Source organism: Myxine glutinosa, chromosome 6 (assembly GCF_964187855.1).
Source record: "Myxine glutinosa chromosome 6, kmMyxGlut1.1, whole genome shotgun sequence".
Taxonomy (NCBI): Eukaryota; Metazoa; Chordata; class Myxini; order Myxiniformes; family Myxinidae; genus Myxine; species Myxine glutinosa.
Genome location: NC_136266.1, coordinates 46,886,597 through 46,905,353, shown reverse-complemented (window position 1 = coordinate 46,905,353; position 18,757 = coordinate 46,886,597). Strand labels below are relative to the sequence as shown.

Here is an 18,757-nt window from a genome sequence, read left to right as displayed (position 1 = left end):
ACAATTTAAAAAGGGTAGGGTCTAAAACTGATGATTGAGAAAAATAAGATGAGTAGGTCAATCGCTCAAATTGAAAGAAACCATTATTTGGAGATTATGTTTCATACGAGCAAACTTCAACCAAGAGGTGGATCACACATGAAACGCAACATATAAGAACGTAGAGAGTGCAATACCTGGTTCTGCTGAGAAACATCAGCACCACGTGTCAGCACTTTGACAAAGAAGATGTAAAAGCTTTCCTCGATGGGCAGAAAGACAAACCGTGCCACCAGTGAGCCCAAGTTGTTTACTACATCATAAACACCTGAACAGAATCACAATGGAGTGGTTTTGAATACATTGGACAACATCATTTGGTGAAATTAAACTCAATCAACACCATGGAATATTTATCGTGATGTATTTTGAAACAACAGATCAAAACAACAGAATATCATTAAAAACTAGAACAGCACTCGGTAGAGCGCATACCTCCGCCAAGCTGAGCAGTTTGTTTTGTATCCCACTGATAGGCCGGATCTGGATTCGGACCTGAACCAAAATCTAATAGTCTTGTTCTTGTCACCTGACAAACTCGTCCACCAAGTTTAGTCACAACTCGTCCTTAACTTTTTAAAATATCATGTTACATATCACTTTTCGCCCGATCTCTCAATGGTGAAGAATCACTTAAAATTAAATAATTCTCGTATCCGAATCCATATTCAAATCTTCACCAAAATCGAATCGATTAGTCCTTGTCTCACACCCAACCTGTCCAAGTTTCGTCCAAATCCGTCCGTAACCTTTTGCGATATCGTGCTATGTATCGGTTTTAGCCCTATCACTCAATGATGGAGAATCACTTAGAAATTAAATAATTCTTGTATCCGAATCCATATTCATCTCTTCACCAAAATCGAATCGTTTCGTTCTTGTCAAAAACCCACCTGCCCATCAAATTTCATCCAAATCCATCCATAACGTTTTGAGATAATGTGTTGTATATCATTTTAGCTCTATCACTCAATGGTGAAGAATCACTTAAAGATTCTCGGATCCAAATCTTCACCAAAATGAATCAACTCTTCCTGGTCTCACACCCAACATGTCCACCAAGTTTCGTCCGAATCCGTCCACAATGTTTTGAGACATCCTGCTCACAGACAGACAAATAGAACAGACAATAGACATACAGTGAAAACAACCTCCATACACCTTTGGTGGTGGACATAACCAACATCAAGTACCTTGATCAGCAAAGTTCAAGAGGTTGAGAAAGGTCATGATGTACTTCTCACCTAAAATCGACAAATAGTGCAAAAAAAATGTTAATCATGGATATATATGGGAAGGATTTCCACAGGTTTTTATTTTTCCTGTCTCAAATGTGAAGCAGTTTAGTGATTAAGGATCCCCATAGCTTTGGGCAGGTATATAGAATTAGGCTTTGGTCCCAGCCTGCTGTAATAAACCTTCAATAGCCACCCACACATTCATCAACAGGCATAACCTCCGATGACAGGACGTTCTGCCACGACGATTCATCAACTGTATATACTCGCCTTCCGTGAGGATCTGCTTCAAGAAAGACTGGAGCATGAAGCTTTTAATGAGGAGAACAAGACTCCTGTTGAATGGCTGCAAAGTCAGGGAGAGAACGGGCAGAGAGACCATCAAGGTAAAGACGTACAAAGTGTTGTATTCCTAGACTAAAGTCAAGAATTTGGTTTATGTTGATACACATAGCTGCAATGGTCGGAAACATGAACTTTACAGCCGAGTAACGCTTTGTTTTGACAAATTAACCTTTCCTTTCCAGCAGAAGAACACACTTCGCCAAGTGCTCAGTGGGAAATTGTCAGCCCTTGCTGCGGGTGAGCCAATATACCACGAGAAGTAGCCAACGTACACGGCACTCAGCAGTCCTGTGTGCAACAACTGCAATGGCAGGGTGAAGCAAAACTTGACACACAATATAAGCAACCATATTGAAACAAAAATTATATTTACTCATGTGATCAAAGAACCATGAAATCAAAGTGTAAATCGAAAAACTCCCCTTTAACACTTCTCCTGCTATCTACAAATTGACGAGACCATGGCACGTTCATAGAGCCATCGACTCGATAGTTTCCACATCTGCATCTCTTTGTTACCTGCCTAAAGACTGTGTTAACGTGGTGTTTGGTGATGAGAAACCAATAAAACACAAAACCAGCCATTTTAAGGCCATTCTCCCTGCTAGAGCGGGGGTTAGTCTTGCGGTCCCCATGACAATCTTCTCCATTTTGCCCTATTTTCTGCATCTCTCCTTGTTAACCCCCTTGCTCGTATTTCTTCTTCAACCATCTTTAGCCAAGTCTTTATTGGCCTTCCCCATCCTCTACTTCCTTCTACATTCATTTCCATCATTCTTCTCAACCAGTCACTTTCATCCTTCCTCAACACATGACCAAACCATCTCAACCTGTATTTATGTTAAAGGATTGGTGATGAGAAACCAATCCTTTAACATAAATGTAAAGATGACTGATGCTATTTGTCGTTTCCTCACAACAGCAACAAAAAAGCAGAACTCCGGCTGTGGTCTTGAGTCGTATGAGAAATGGAATCCATCGCCTTCAACTACACAAACTAGTTAATAATCATCTGCACAATATCCAAAGCCCCATTTTTCCAGCTTCCCGTGTTGGCTTCATGGAGAAGAGCAATGGCAGAATTTACTGCAGGAAAGAATGGCAGGAAGGGCATATAAGACACATAAATAAGAACCCACATGTTTCCTTAATTGAGTAAATATATGTGGGCCCAATGAACCCACATGTTTCTTTGTAATGTCATGCCATATCCTTGTTCTACAAGATGCATGCTTTTTTTTATCCCTATCCACAAGAGTGAGGCTTATGGGATAGCAAGGTGAAATTGACATTGCGGTAGCGGGACAACAATTGGGCACAACCAGCAAGGGAATGAACGAACAGGAAAAGAACAGAGAGAAGGTGATGAAACAAACCATCAAGTACAAGATGGATGGGTTCGGAAAGGTTAATGGGGATAAACATCATGGGTCAGAATTGGGGATGACAAAAGATGGCGGTGCACTTCCAACTTGAAATCATGGAGAGAGGAATGGGAAAAAGGCCTCTGGACGGTAGTTTCATGGACAGGAGCAAGGAATAAAAGAATTGAGATGTGCAGTCAGTCTGGATTTTGGAACTTTCACCATGAGGGGGTTACTGGAAGAACGCATGCATCCTGGGGTTGCTGGGAAGGGTTGGAAAACTAAGAGCGGAGGGGAGCAATGCTGAAGAATAGATGGTAGAAAACTGACTGTTCTGACCTACCTGCGATGTGAGAGCAACAGCATTTGCGCTTATGCCTCATCGCTGTTGTTTATATTTTTTCCTTTTGTCCTTTTTCTCAATTCCTGTTTATACATTGCACTTTGGTTTGTAGTAGTGGCAAGTACATCTAGTTCACAATCTCAAACACCGAGATAAATTGCTTACTCTTCTTGCGTCCAATGCAGTGTACGGCTGTCCGATTGCTCAAGATGACCGTGTTGTATGAGTATCTTGTTTATTACCTCACCAGCCAAAAGAGCACTCGCTCTCTCTTACCTCCAACATCTAGTGGTTGTATGCTGCTGAAAATGCAGTTGCACTCTAACATTTTTCACAACAGTGGCATGCAATTGTAGCTGATAGCGGGTAGCTTGCACAAGTGCAAACCCAAGACCATGTTGGTGAAATAGGCCATAGAGATGGAGAAATGCAAAGACCATTTTAATTGTCTGGATAGAGGGATGACCCCCTCCATGGACAACCTGTCTATCAGACCCCTCCATGGACAACCGACAAATACCCCAAAGAGTGACAACTAAATAAACACTCCAATGACTTCTGCCATGTATTTGTCATCACCACCTTTGCATCTCGGGATGTCAGCACTGTAGGAAGCCCTTTAACCCCTCTTAAGATAGAAATATTCCGATCACCATACTGTACATCAATTGTGACGTTTTGGTGACTTCAGTCATACCTTTTATATTTTTAGAACATTGTTCTTGCCAACATGCAATTGACAGAGTACAGCATCTCACCAATTTACGTTGAGGATGTGTTACTAAAAACTGCAATGTTGTATGAAATGATAATAATAATAATAATAATAATAATAATACCTTTATTTTATATAGCTCTTTTCAAGAAGCCCAAAGACGCTTTGACAGAGTACAAAAAACAAGTGCAAAAAGACAAAAATCAATAGGTAAATAATCAAAGCAAAAGGAAGGAGAAGGAGAAGAGATAGTCAGGGGTTAAATGCTGTGGGTTAAATGTTGAATGCAGTGTTGAACAGGTGGGTCTTGAGTGACCATGTGACCGCCGCAAATGATGATATTTGTATACGATTTTCCCAAATACATGGTGTTATAATGGGGTGTTGGAGCAGGAGGGGGGTTACGTTGCCAGGGAAAAAAATTTGGTCACCCTAAATTTCAGAGTACATTTAGAGTACATATTACCTTCACATAAGTACATATAAGACATACGTAAGAACACTTCACCACAGGGTGAAACTCGTGAGACTGGGAGATAGAGCTGCAAAGCATCCACTGAGCGCTTGCCATGTTGTTGTTTCCCCACACGCGGGCGATGCAATGTTGTCGCTTCTACTCTGGCAGATGGGGCTAATGAATGAATGAATGAATGATCGTTTTAAGGCCATTTTCCCCGCTAGAGCGGGGGTTAGGCTTGCGGGCCCCTTGACAATCGTGGTTCCCTGTTTGAGGCAATGTTTTTATGGCCGGATGCCCTTCCTGACGCCAACCCTTGGTCGCCTCTTACGATGCGCAGGGATATGGTGTACCTATTCTAAACCAGGGTACACACCGTGATCATTCATCCCAGCAAGCTGGTACTCAATTAGCCGACCTCGGAAGGATGACAGGCTGAGTCAACCCCCCTGGCGTTAATTCAGCGATCGACCGGGATTCGAACCCAGGAACATAGGATCCTAAGCCGGCACCCTTACCGCGAAGCCAACACCAGGCTAATGTATTTAAAAAATTTACAAGGAGCATTACTGTACTGTACTTAAATTTATAAAACGTTATATCTGATTACCATGACTTAAATTGACTATTGTCCCATAATGTGTTAACAATGTTCTATCTAAATGATGCAAATATATGCTCAATTCTAAAACTCTCCGTCTCCGTCCTTCCTTCCTTCCTCCCTCCCTCTCCCCCTCCCTCTCTCTCTCTCTCTGTCTCTCTCTCTCTCTCTCATACAATAAACTTACTAGGTATTACCCTAACATCAAATTTATTTTGGAATCCACACATTACACAAATAGCTAAGTCTGCTTCAAATAAACTAGGAGTCGTGTTCAGATGTCGAAGAATCTTCTCCTCTCAACAGTTGCTTCAACTATATAAAGGATTGATTCGTCCTTGTATAGAGTACCGCTCTCACATCTGGGGATGTTCTAGCTACACGTACTTACTGGACAGAATTGAATCCACAGTAATCCAACTTATCAACTCTCCCAATCCGACCTCAAAACTCAACCCGCTCAAATTAGACCGTAAAGTTGGCTCTCTTTCTCTTTTCTACAGATATTACTTCGGTTTCTGCTCCAAAAAACTTGCTGTTTGTGTACCCCCACTATAAGCGAGACCACGGAATACTCGACAAGTCACTACATCGCATGATTATTGTGTGACCATTGGCAACTCAAGGGTGGGCCATTATGATGTTCGTTTCTTCCCCTCCACTGTCAAAACTCTTGGAACTCTTTACCTTCTCATGTCTTTCCAAATACTTATGACCTTTCCCTTTTCAAAACGCAGATTTTTTACTTCCTCAAAACCTAGACTATTCTCTCTTTCTTCACTTTTCTATCAATGCAGCTCTTTTATTTAAGGCCTGGCCTCAATTAGGACGACATAGCCTTCAACATAAAAAAGACAACATAAATCGACAACTTCCTGTACTTTTATCTGCAAAATGAATACAGATATTAATTTCACCTGGGCCAGGGAGAATATCCAAAGCCCCCAATGAGGGACAAAAGTAACTAAGCCAGCTGTCAGCAAACACTTTGCTGCCACGGAGACTCCATCAGCAACAACCTGCAAACAAGCCAAAGCAAAAGCAAAAATTGCTTGCATGACCATACACTGCAGATTAATTAAAAAATGAATGAACTAATTTCCCATTTACAGTGCATTCAGAAAGTATTCAGACCCCTTCACTTTTTTCACATTTTGTTATGTTGCAGCCTTATGCTGAAATCGTTTAAATTCATTTTTTACCTCATCAATCTACACTCAATACCCCATAATGACAAAGAGAAAACAGGATTTTAGAAAGTTTTACAAATTTTTTTTTTTTTTAAACTGAAATATCACATTGACATAAGTATTCATACCCTTTGCTATGACACTTGAAATTTAGCTCAGGTGCCTCCCATTTCTCTTGATCATCTTTAAGATGTTTATACACCTTGATTGGAGTCCACCTGTGGTAAATTCAATTGATTGGACATGATTTGGAAAGGAACACACCTGTCTATATAAGGTCTCACAGCTTACAATGCATATCAGCAAAAGCCAAGCCATGAGGTCGAAGGATCTGCCTGCAGAGCTCAGAGACAGGATTGTGTCAAGGCACAGATTTGGGGAAGCCCTCAAAAAAATCTCTGCTGCATTGAAGGTTCCCCAGAGCACAGTGGCCTCCATAATTCTTAAATGGAAGAAGTTTGGAACAACCAGGACTCTTCCTAGAGCTGGCCCCCAGCCAAACTGAGCAATCGGGGGAGAAGGGCCTTGAAAAGAGGTGACCAAGAGAGGTAATAGAGGCGGAAGCCTTTCCTCAGTGAAATACACATGAAAGCCCACTTGGAGTTTGCAAAAAAGCACCTAAAGGACTCTCAGACTGTGAGAAACAAGATTCTGTGGTCTGATGAAACCAAGATTGAACTGTTTGGCTTCCGTCTGGCCACTCTGCCATAAAGCCCAGATCGGTGGGGTTTTGCAGTGATGGTTGTCCTTCTGGAAGTTTCTCCCATCTCCACACAGGATCTCTGGAGCTCAGCCAGATTGACCATCGGGTTCTTGGTCACCTCTCTTACCAAGGCCCTTCTCCCCCGATTGCTCAGTTTGGCCGGGCGGCCACCTCTAGGAAGAGTCCTGGTTGTTCCAAACTTCTTCCATTTAAGAATTATGGAGGCCACTGTGCTCTTGGGAACCTTCAATGCAGCAGAGATTTTTTTGTAGGCTTCCCCAGATCTGTGCCTCGACACAATCCTGTCTGAGCTCTGCAGGCAGTTCCTTCGACCTCATGGCTTGGTTTTTGCTCTGATATGCACCGTCAGCTGTGAGGCCTGAGAAAGACAGGTGTGTGTCTTTCCAAATCATGTCCAATCAATTGAATTTACCACAGGTGGACTCCAATCAAGGTGTAGAAACATCTCAAAGATGATCAAGAGAAATGGGAGGCACTTGAGCTAAATTTCAAGTGTCATAGCAAAAGGTCTGAATACTTATGTCAATGTGATATTTCAGTTTTTTCTTTTTAATAAATTTGCAAAACTTTCTAAAATGCTGTTTTCTCTTTGTCATTATGGGGTATTGAGTGTAGATTGATGAGGGGAAAAATGAATTTAAACGATTTCAGCATAAGGCTGCAACATAACAAAATGTGAAAAAAGTGAAGGGGGTCTGAATACTTTCTGAATGCACTGTAGAAAGTTCGCACGTTTAGACTACACAAAAGGTAGAGACTTTTCTATGCCTGCCAAGCATTAAACAATTGACAGCAAATGTTAAAGATGAAAATTGAATTCTAACACCAACATTTACCCACGACGGTAAAGTAATCCATTGTTGTAATAATGAATATTCACCCGCAGACGTATAAACAGGTGCGCTTGAGCTACCACCCAGAGTGGTTCTGAGAGCAGTTCCAGCAATACGGAAAATGCAAAGAGGAGGACAGCAACGCGGTAGCCAGGTACCACCGCGGAGTCAGGAACATGGAGGCAGTATATCCAGATGTAGGCCAACCCTGCAGAGCTCAGCAAACCTATGGGGAAGCTGAATAATACAGGATAAAAGAGAAGGCATCAGCACAAATAACAAATTGTACATTATCCCCCTGATCCCGCCCACTGCTGAACCTGGAAAACGACTTGGAAGTTTGGCATTGAACAACAAATACATGGATAAATTAGAAAGCATTTCAAAATAGAAATCCTGCCTGTGTCCGCTTTGTACTCAAACTAAACATAACAAAAACAACAGTAAAAAAAATTGTACAACGTATTAATTTGTGTTCTCCATATGTTGTCATAATAAATGTTTGTTGAAGATTTGATTAAAAAGCTAAAATGGTGAAAAAGTTATGGCATGGACAGACATACTGAAACTCAATGGTAAATAAATAAAGAACCACAGAAGCGATTTAAAAAACAAATAAATAAACCGGGGCGTCTCACGCTTGACATGTTGCGACGGGGCTAGCTAGCAAGGGCCACTTATATAGTCACCGTGACTTTGCCTTTCAGATTTCGACACAAATTACTCATTATTTTCTCCATGTTCTCATAATAAAAGTTTGTTGAAAACTTGATGACAAAATCTCAAATGGTAAAAAAAGGTTATCGTTTTTTACCATTTGAGATGCACACAAACTAGACAGAAGCAGATGCACACAAACTAGACAGAAGCAGATGCACACAAACAATTGCAAAACCCCATCTCTCGCTGCGATAAGGTGGAAGTAAGGTTGTAGACAACTGTAGGTTGTAGTTTAGGTAGTCGGCTGTAGGCAGCAACCACCCAGGGTAGTACTACCGTTCTGACTTAGAGGCATTAAAGTGGTACCCAGAACCATCTTACACTCTCTGTGTCAGGATTGCTGGTCTTGGTTTCTCTCACTCAAAATACAGCTACCAGGCTAGCTTTAATCTTTCTTTCTCGCAAAAAAACATCATACACTTTTCATCATACACTTTCTTCTCTATTTTTTTTAAGGCCCGGCCTCGATGAGGGCTATATAGTCCGTGCCTCGTGCCTTCAACATTAAAAAAGTATAGTTTTGGACATTTTCTGTGAAATTACATGTACTTAGCACAACTATACATCCGCATTGTGATTTTTACAAGGATGGTTCAAACATGGCATGGACTATTTAAAAACTAAATAAATAAACTGAATAATAAAAAAAAACACATGGAGGTTGAGGAAATCACTTATTTGTCAAGTTATTTCTCTGCTATACGATGCCATCTGCAGCACACTTATTGATGCCATCTGCAGAGAAATATGTGGCGCAGGTGCATGGAGGTTTCAGGACAGATGCTTTGAAGTCAATCATTTGGAAACGCAATTCCACCCAGATAGTCTTTGATTGGTCCAAAGAGGTGAAAAGCATCACAAGGTGACAAGTCTGGATTGAATAGCGGTGGGGACAGGGTTAAAAAGGGAAACCGAGGGGGGGGGGGTGGAAGCTGGGGGGAGGGGATATAGAACCTACTAACACATCTCTGCTAGAGTAGTAGTGGTGGTCACATCTGTCATGTGAAGTTGAGCATTTAGACTCTGGTGTGAAAAAAAAGAAACCCAGCTCGCATCGCATCACAATCTTCAAATAAATAATCTGTCGTCATCCGGTGGTATTCCAAGAGCTCTGTTGTGATGGCCACACAAGTGGTCTTTTGATCAAACGTAGCATCCATTTGTACACATTAGCCTAACCTGATGGAATTTCTAGGGAGGTTGAATGGCTGTTTCCACACTTATAACAGACTTCAAAACTAGAACAGCACTCGGTAGAGCATATACCTACACCAGGCTAAACAGTTTTTTTTTGTTGTTTTTTTTGTATACTGAATCGAGGCTCGTTTAAAGAGCTAACATTTATTTCACAAACAAATCAACCAGACAAACAAAATATACAAAAAGAGGGAGCGGAAGACAAGATGGGGAGAGAAGGGGAAGCACACAACCACAACATTTGAGAGCAGGGAGAAGTGTGGGAGGGAGAGGGCTTGGGGGGAGGAGGCGTGGGAAGGGGGGGGGGGGGGGAGAGGTATAAAGCACAAGGGGACCGAAATTAGCGGGGGTAGAAAAGATCAAGGTTTTGGATGGGGGAGGATAAGAGATGGTGGTGAACAGCTGTTTTAAAGACCTGGAGGGTGGAGTGGGATTGAAGAGAGTGAGGGAGTTTGTTCCAGAGGCGGGAGAAAAGAGGAATGAAGGAGTGAAGGTGAGCAGAAAGTCTTGATTTTGGCAGTTTAACCATAAGAGGGTTGCAGGCAGATCTTGTGCGACCTGTAGGAATATTTGGGGGACAGAGCCCAGAGAGAGCTGGGGGGGCAAGGCCAGAGAGGAGTCGGTAGAAGACGGAAAGACCACCAACCTGCCTGTGGTGACTGAGTGAAAGGCCCTTGGAGTTGGCTTCATCGCGGGAGATTCCAATGATTCTGAACGCTTTGGTTTCAACAGCGTGAAGACGAGCTAGGTGTGAGGCAGGAGCACCAGACCAGAGGGGAGAGGCATAGGCCTAGGAGAGGGGAGATGGCATAGGAAAGGTGCGGTGTACAACAGGGCTCGCAAATCTGCAGAATGTAGTCATTCGGAAGCAATCCTTACGTCATCCAGAGCAGATTGATGGTCTGTGGCCAGGCATGCGTGCCACCAATGCTCAAACACGCTCGTCGAAAAGCTTCACGAGCCAGGAAGACAGCAGTGGAGTACAGCAGCGTGAGTCTGAAAGGCAAATCAGACAGAAAAGCATTTCAAAGATTGTGGGTAAAGTACATCTTTAGAGAGCAGGTTGATCAAACAAAATCAGTGCTCCAAGTGAAGGCCAGTTGCTATTTTTGAAAACTACAGAAATATTTCCAATCATTCCACGCAATGGTTTTGCAGGGTTCAAGTCTTAAATGGTTTCATACGAAAAGTAAGTAGGAGAGATCATTTTAGGGATCATTGTTATATTACACATGTAGAAAAGGAAGGGAAAACGTTAGATTGAAGGAGCGCGAGGGCTGAGGGAATAAAAGAGAAAAGGAAGGTGAATGGGAGGCAAAATGGAGGGTAGAGAGCTTTGAAAACAAAACAGTAAGCTTAAGAGAACTGATGAAGGGTACAGAAGTACCCCAGATTTTAGTTGTACAAACTTAATATGGACTGCAATGATGGCCATGTTTCTTTTTTCAGACCACCATACGACCTTGACCTTCAACATTTAGGGATAGAGTGTAAATAAAGAAAATGTGTCCCAATCTTCAATCAACGCACAAAACTCAATATCATGAAAATCGGAGGAAAAATATTAGAGTTATGATTAAAAAGGTGTTTCTACTTAATAAGGTCACAATCTGAAAAAATGTCAAGGACAAAAATCAAATATCAGATGCACAACCTAAATTCAGGTCCACCATTATGATGCAAGAACATCTTCGAAGGCCAAGCTGTCTTTGAGATTGCACATCTTGGCAAAATTGAACGATGGCAAAACCAAGACCGATATTCTAACAACGGCGTAGCCGGGCTTGTTTGATACTTTAGTTGAAGAGGATCGTATGACCTGGGTGGGGATACCAGTTAGCAGTTAGAAAATAATGTAAATATTAAATTATTTTGACTTCAGGCATTGACAGCTAGTTCGTGAATGACCTGGGTAAAAAACCGACGAATGGCAAACGATGAACCAATAGATTCCACATTCCTGCGTCACCTTCAGTCAATCGTGAGGCATTGACAGCAGGTTCTCCATATTCTCATTCCAGACAGCATCATTCATCATTCCAATCACAAATCAATACTGGTATTAATCACGATTGTATTGACATAATATCAAACCAGCAAAACGTCATCATCTGTTCACTTCCGTATTCAGGAGCAAGGTCCGCGTCGATCGTATTTCAAAATCATAATTGTATTGAGGAATTTCTGAAACCTCCTACCAAGCTTACAACACCCACTTGGACCCCAAAACGTTCCACAGAAAGTTGTTATATTTGTTTTTAGCAAAATGTGCAACTGTTATGGTTACTAATTGCGTCCCCCTGTCATGTGACCAGATCCTCAGCTCTGTTTGGTGTAACTTTGTGGGGACATATGGACAGACAAACGCTGTTCTAGACGGCATTGCCCCACGGGCTACGCCATAAAAACTAGTTTCTTTTTTTGTTTCAGACTGCCATTTGACCTTGACCCTTAACTCGAAGGAGTATGATGTAATTTAAGCATAAATGTGCCTTGTGTTACGTGCTCCTCCCCAACCCCCTTGTCATGGTGTACCTCCGAGCCCCGAGAGGAGTCACGGCAGAAAAATGTGTTATTCTGTATGTCAAAGATCAATGGTGAAGCCACACCAATTGTTACCAACAAACAAATATTGTATTAAGATCACACAAGAATAACAGTACAACAATAATAGTAATCAAAAGTACAATCAATATATATCCTATGATGGTACCATCAGGTTCGTACAATATAACTCACTGTGCTCCAAGTGAGCGAAAAGAAGATTCCCAATGTCTCTAATCCCGGCTTCAAGCCAAAGTTGATTCCGGCTTCAAGCCAAAGTCGATCCGCTCCAGCGATCGTCAGATCAATGTCCAATCAGACCAGAATCCCGTTGGGTTGGCAGTTACAGTCCTGCTGCCAAAGCTGCGCAAAGGCGCCCTCCAGGCGACTGGGAAATCACAAGGCGCCCTCCAGGCGACTGGGAAATCTCACCCTCGGGTATGGACGTTTCACAGCTCACAGTCGGCGAACCGCAAAATTAACCTTCAAAAGCCACGTTGCACAAACACACACCAGATTAACGTCTGAATGCTGTGAAAACGGCTGAAGCGAAGCAAAGACCTTGCGCGATGCGCAAAGCGCGCGAGTCAAAATGGCCGACGACCCGTTCTCGAGGCGTAACGGCCCGACGATGATTCTCCTCGGAATCCACCGCCAAAAACCTGACACGCAGGTTGATCTGTCACAGCGATAATAACTCTGTCGCAGGAATCCCTTTCCTGGGAAACCCAAAGTTCACTCGTGACTCTTGCTCGCCAACGTTCGCTCCAGACCGCAAAGCAACTATGCTTCTTCTCCGACTCACTCGCTCCGCCTTCTTTCTCTCCTCTTCCTCTTCGTCGTCGTCCGGTTCCCGATCCTGTTTCCGGTTTCTTTTAACTCTAACTTTTTCACCTTTTGAAAACAGTTCATAAACAATAAACCTTTTGAAAACAATTATAGTACATGGAATCAAAAATGTTTACAGTGGATGAAAACCACCACACCAGAAGTGATGAATCCGTAACACTTGCTCTTGGCTATGTAGAGAGGGTAATTTCAGTATGATCGGACAGACCTTAGTCAAAGTATGGTGAAAAATGTTAATGACTATAATTAGGTCTGATGAATATATTATGAAGGACTATATATAGAAATTTAGTTGCCTTAAAATTTCAATGAAGGTCAAAAAATTATGTCAACTCCGCATACTTTGTATTCCCATTATTCATGCACAATATCATTCCGAAAGTCCCACTTGTCTGAGATACCGCTTGGACATTGGCAAAAAAAGGAGGAAGAAAATATAAAACATAAATGGTGGTTTAGTACTCGTAGGGGTCTAAGAAAGTCTAAGGTACCATTTGGTCAGAGAAGCACCCAACAATAAGAACAGCATCACATAGTTTACATGCCATGCTTAATGACATCAACTTGCTGCAGGTTTAACCAATCACATAGGTCATAGAAGCTCTGCATCGTGATGTACATCTCTATGCTCTATTCTATTAGCTTTGGTTATGTGAAAAAAAAATTCAGTATGCAATAAAGAAAAGGAATCCATACTTTCTGGACACCTTGTGTGCTGACGTTGTCTTAGCTGGGCCCAGCATGGTCGATGCACACATACACGACATTTGCACAGCTACAGTCAGGTGTTTGACAACATCTCAATGGAAACATGGTTCTTCCTACCTCCTCTGGAAACGGATACTTTTTAGCAAGCTTTTTTTTGCAAATTATTTACAACAAATGAAAATGGTTCATTACTTGAAGGGTTTCACAAACAATTTGTTTCAGAAGAATTGGTACTATATGTGAGATTTGAAAGCCACTTACTCGTACTTACTGAAACAAAAATGGCACTCAGTGGAGCGCATGCCTCCACCAGACCGAGCAGTGTATGTTATATAGCCCACTGATAGGTCGGATCTGCATCTGGACCTTAATCAAAATCGAATCAATTCGTCCTTGGCACACACTCAACATGTCCACGAAGTTTCGATCAAATCTGTCGACAATGTTTTGAGATGTCGTGCTATATATCGTTTTTAGCCCTATCGATTAATCCTTGGCACACACCCAACCTGTCCACCAAGTTTCGTCTGAATCCTTCCATAACTTTTTGAGATATCTTGCTCACAGACAAACAGACAAGGGGGTGAAAACCTAACTTCCATCCATCTTAAACATAAAGGAAAACATAGTTCATAAATCCTTTCAATACAGGTGTAGATGGTATGCGTTAAACATCACCATTTCCGAAATGACTCAAAGTGCACCAACTAACCTGACGTTCACGATTCCCAACATTTCTTGAGAGACATGGCGAAGGATGAAAGCGTTGAGGAAGAAAGTGAGCAAACGGAAGGTCACCTGGAGTTTCACCGTAACAATCATGGAAATGGGGGGCATGAGAGGGAACACAAATGTTCAAGGTAGATATGATTGGATACCTGATTTCACAACAAATTGTCAAAATTAAATTCACCTTTTTTTTTTTTACCTGGGATACTCTGGGTACCAGCACCGTCATAACAATGGCGCCGCTTTTCTCACTGAACTCAGCAGGGCATTTCCTCAAGAGGAATTTCCTCCTCCCAATGGATGCCAACAGATGAGGATTGTCCATGCTCTATCCTTTTCAAGCAAGGAAGCAGCACGTACCATTTTAAAAGACTTTGGTATGACTTGAACCGGTCCAAACAGGATGGGTGTTTTTTAGGAGACACCATCTCCTTACTGGATGGCTATTGGCTCCCTATGGGAGCTCATCTGCCCTTTGCCAGGTGTTGTTTTTGGTCCTGGCAGGATGTCACAGTCACCCTCCCCAGTATTGAGCCAGTGAGTTGTGTCGGTTTAGTCTCCGACAACCTGACCATGCGGCAGGTAGCACTGGGTTGTATGTTACTAGTGGCAGTCCCAAAAGACTGACCTGACCTGAAACTGACTATATTATATTGTTGCGGATATGGGATTTGGCCTCCATCCATATCCGCTTGTAAATATTCCCCTATTTCCCCAATACTTCCCCACTATCCCCAATCCCCCATTCCCTAGTCCCATTTTCTGTAAACAACACTCTGTAGCCCCGACCTCCCCCTTTTTCCCCCATTAAATGTCGCATCCAGGTTCACCGCATCTCACGTAGACAACTATAGGACATCTTGCTAGTTATTCTTAGTCTATGTCAGTTAAGGACTCGTTTCCATTAATTCTGACTCTTCGTTGCACCAGAATGTGATTGTATGGCAGCGTTAGAAAGTTTAGGACCTCCCAATACCTCCCCGCAGCTCTTCCTCATGGTACAACAACAACAGCGGCGGCGGCGCGGGGAGTGTGCGTCCTCACTCCGGCTTGGTGAGCCGCCATTGAACATGTGCTCCGACGGGGTTACCACGCAGGGGCTCGCTGTCAGCTCCTCGTCAAGGGCGGAGCCCGGTAACCCCCCGCACCCAATGGAGGCGGCGGACCGATTCCATCTGGGGCGGAGACAACGGGCCGAGGGCGTGTCTCCCCGCTGGGCATGCGCAGGGAGAGGGAGGTGACGTCAGATGCGCCTCAGCTTGGAGAGAAAAGGACGCCACCTCCGAGCGCGACAATACCTCCCCGCATCTCTGGACCGGACCGGGTCGATTCTGCCCCTGAGCCAAGGTGCACCTTGTGCTATCGACTGCCTGCCCTTCCTTGCCATCAATCCCTGTGTAAGTCAGTCTTGTCCCGTTTGTCTGTGGTCTGTCGGGGATAAGATAAGACTGTGTCTAAGTGCCCATCTTTCTGTGCTTTACCTCTTACCGTGTAATCTACCCGTTTCTGCATCACCAATATTATATCCTCCTCCGGAGGTCTTGAGAACTGTACCCCTTGTGTCGTTGCATTTATCCCAGCCGTTGTGTCCTTTCCTTCATTGATTTAGCATAGCGCGACTTGGTCAACCTCGAGTGGAATCGGGCGGGATAGGGTTCTAATCGGGGAGTAACTGTGCGGACGCGGTAATACCAAACCGCTCGGTAAACTAACATCTAAAACCGCGTCTGTAACAATTGGTGTCGAGGAGTGAGATCGGACCCGAAGCGCGCTTCACGCGCTCGAAATTATTAACGGCGAAATTTGATTTTGTTTTACAAAAAAATAAAAACCCGAATTTTGAAAGTCGCGCTATGGCGGATCAAGACGGCTGGGTTCCGGTAGAGGAGAGTGAGCCAGGGTCGATCCAGGACCAAATTGAGAGACATGAGGAGAGCGAAGCAGTGAGGGTGGCAGGGTCGCAAAATGGCGTCCTCGCGCACGAGGTTACGGGCGCGCAAAATGGCGCCTCGCACATGGCCACGGCGACCGCGCCCGCGGCCGTAGTAGCGCCGCTGGTAGATTTGGACCTTTTTTTAATACAAATGAAGGCCCTTATGGCCCAGAATAGTGAGCAAATGAGGGCTGATAGGGAGCGATTGGGTGAGCGATTGGAGGGCCAAATGGGGGTAATGAGGGACGAAGCGAGGGCTCAGAGTGAGCAATTGGGGGTAATGAGGTACGAAGCGAGGGGTACCGGTGAGGCGTTAGACAATGGGATAAAAGAGGTAAATAATGGGTTAATGGGGGTAGAAAACAGAATGGCCGCTCAAGAGAATCAAATGGAAGGGATGCAAAAGGGGTTAGAGGGGTTAGAAAACAGTATGGAAGGCAAATTGAGGGACATGAGGGACCAAGCGGAAAGGGAAGTTAAAAAAATGGGGCAGCAGATAGAGGGGGTCAGAATGGGGGTAGAAACTAAATTGGATGCTCACAGGGAGGAAATGGAGCAGATGAGGGTGGCATCTGGGCAGGAGATGCAAGTGATGGGAGAAGAGATCAGAAGAGGTGTGAGTGAGGAGGTCGGAGGAGTGCGCGAGGAGGTGAGGCACTGTAAGGAGCGCATGGAGAAGGAGGTGAGAAAGGGGACTGTAAAGTTACAAGGGGGCATAGAGGACCTGACGCAGGAGGTGGAACAGCTGACGGAGGGACAAAAAGGACTAACGGAGCAGGTTCAAAGGAACACTGCGGTATTAGGAGGGTTAAAAGCGACACAAAACGACATAAAAAATGACTTGATAGCGACACAGAGGCAATGTCAGATGGTACGTGAGGGACTGACAACGAGGTTGGACGAGGTGACAGAGGTAATGGAGACGAAGGACCGGCAGGTGAGGACGCACATAGAAGCGGTCAAGGTAGCTTTGGAGGACAAGCTTGAGGAGACGTACCGGGAAATAAAAGAGGTGAAGCAGAAATTAGAAGAAGTGGAAGAAGGGGTGAGCGAAATTAAGAAGCGACGGAGAGAGGATAAGAAAGAGATAAAGGAGGAAGTAAAAGAATTGGTCCAAAGTCTGTGTTCGGATCGTGATGATGTGCTCATTAACCGGATGAGGGATTCGCAGGTGATGGAGGAGAAGCGAAGAGAAAGAGGACCCGGTGTAAGTGGTGACCAATATGGTCGTGCGTATGATGCGCCAGGTGATTTAATAAGCTTGGGGGTCGAGATAGACCCGGATGTTCGTGAGAGGCCAAGAGTGAGGTGTATGGCTGGTCTGGAGGGTATGGAACGAGAGGTGCGAGGTGTGGGTGAGCAAGGTTGTGGTGGTATGGAATGGGTAGCGGGTTGCGGAAGTGTGACCCATGCATCGACACCAACAGGGGTAGTTGTTAGAGGGACAGGGGAGGCACGAGAGCCCCTTGGGGGTAATGTACTGTGGGGGCCCGGCCGGTTCGGCCCCGCGCTGACCCCGCAAGGGGCGACGCACGGGGTCCGGCAGGCGGGCAGCGACTCACATCCGAGGTGGTCCCACAAAGTCCCACTGGCGCCGTATGACGGTGGGTAAGGGTGGCATCCCTGCCACCCTTCTCATGGGGGGGGCAAATGCGCTATAGATTATGGGGTGTATGGCAGTGAAAACTAGCCCGGGTGGGTTACGATATGGTGTGTAGGGATCTAGCGAAGATGACATTAGGTGACGTTAAGATTAGTTAGTGACAAGGATACCTGTAGTGGGGCCGCAGGTAGATTAGTGTGGATGATAATGACGAGGGAGCGCAATAGTTTAAAGGGACGACTGGGAAGCGCAAGTTTCAGAGGGGAGTAGTTAGATGAGATGATGCTGTGTGAGAACTGGACAGGTGTGTGGAGCAGTGTATGAGTAGTGAGTGTTGTGGATCAGCGCGAATGCGCTTGGGGAGAGAAGGGTGCAGGTGGCACCAGGTGTGAGAGCACAGGTGTGCAAGTACAGGTGTGTGGAATATATGGAGCAGAGAATGAGTGGTGTGGAGAGAGTTGGAGTAAGTGGTACGGAGTGGTGTGCATGGTGCGAAGGTGTGAATGGGGGAAGAGTGGACCCCCATCACGGATACCCGGGGCGGGTAGTGTAAGTGTTAGGTAGAGGGTATAGGTAAATTGTGGCTGGATATTGGCATTTGTGGTGCGGTTGCAGAATGGTATTG

The 18,757-nt window shown here is 44.3% G+C and overlaps 1 protein-coding gene across 2 annotated transcripts in view; it reads right to left on the bottom strand.

Annotated features, from left to right (window-relative positions):
* Positions 1-18,757, bottom strand: part of RFT1 (RFT1 glycolipid translocator homolog) — a 44,965-nt gene that overhangs the window by 19,806 nt on the left and 6,402 nt on the right. For both annotated transcript variants that reach the window (XR_013623795.1, XM_068119946.2), the window contains exons 2-9: positions 14,580-14,665; positions 10,646-10,762; positions 7,897-8,086; positions 6,020-6,121; positions 1,792-1,923; positions 1,548-1,623; positions 1,233-1,283; positions 177-307 (exon numbers count right to left, since the gene is read on the bottom strand). Coding sequence is in view for 1 of the 2 variants with exons in the window: in XM_068119946.2 (XP_067976047.2) it covers positions 177-307; positions 1,233-1,283; positions 1,548-1,623; positions 1,792-1,923; positions 6,020-6,121; positions 7,897-8,086; positions 10,646-10,762; positions 14,580-14,665 (885 nt within the window). In the remaining variant the exon portion in view is untranslated. The remainder of the gene's footprint in view (positions 1-176; positions 308-1,232; positions 1,284-1,547; positions 1,624-1,791; positions 1,924-6,019; positions 6,122-7,896; positions 8,087-10,645; positions 10,763-14,579; positions 14,666-18,757) is intronic.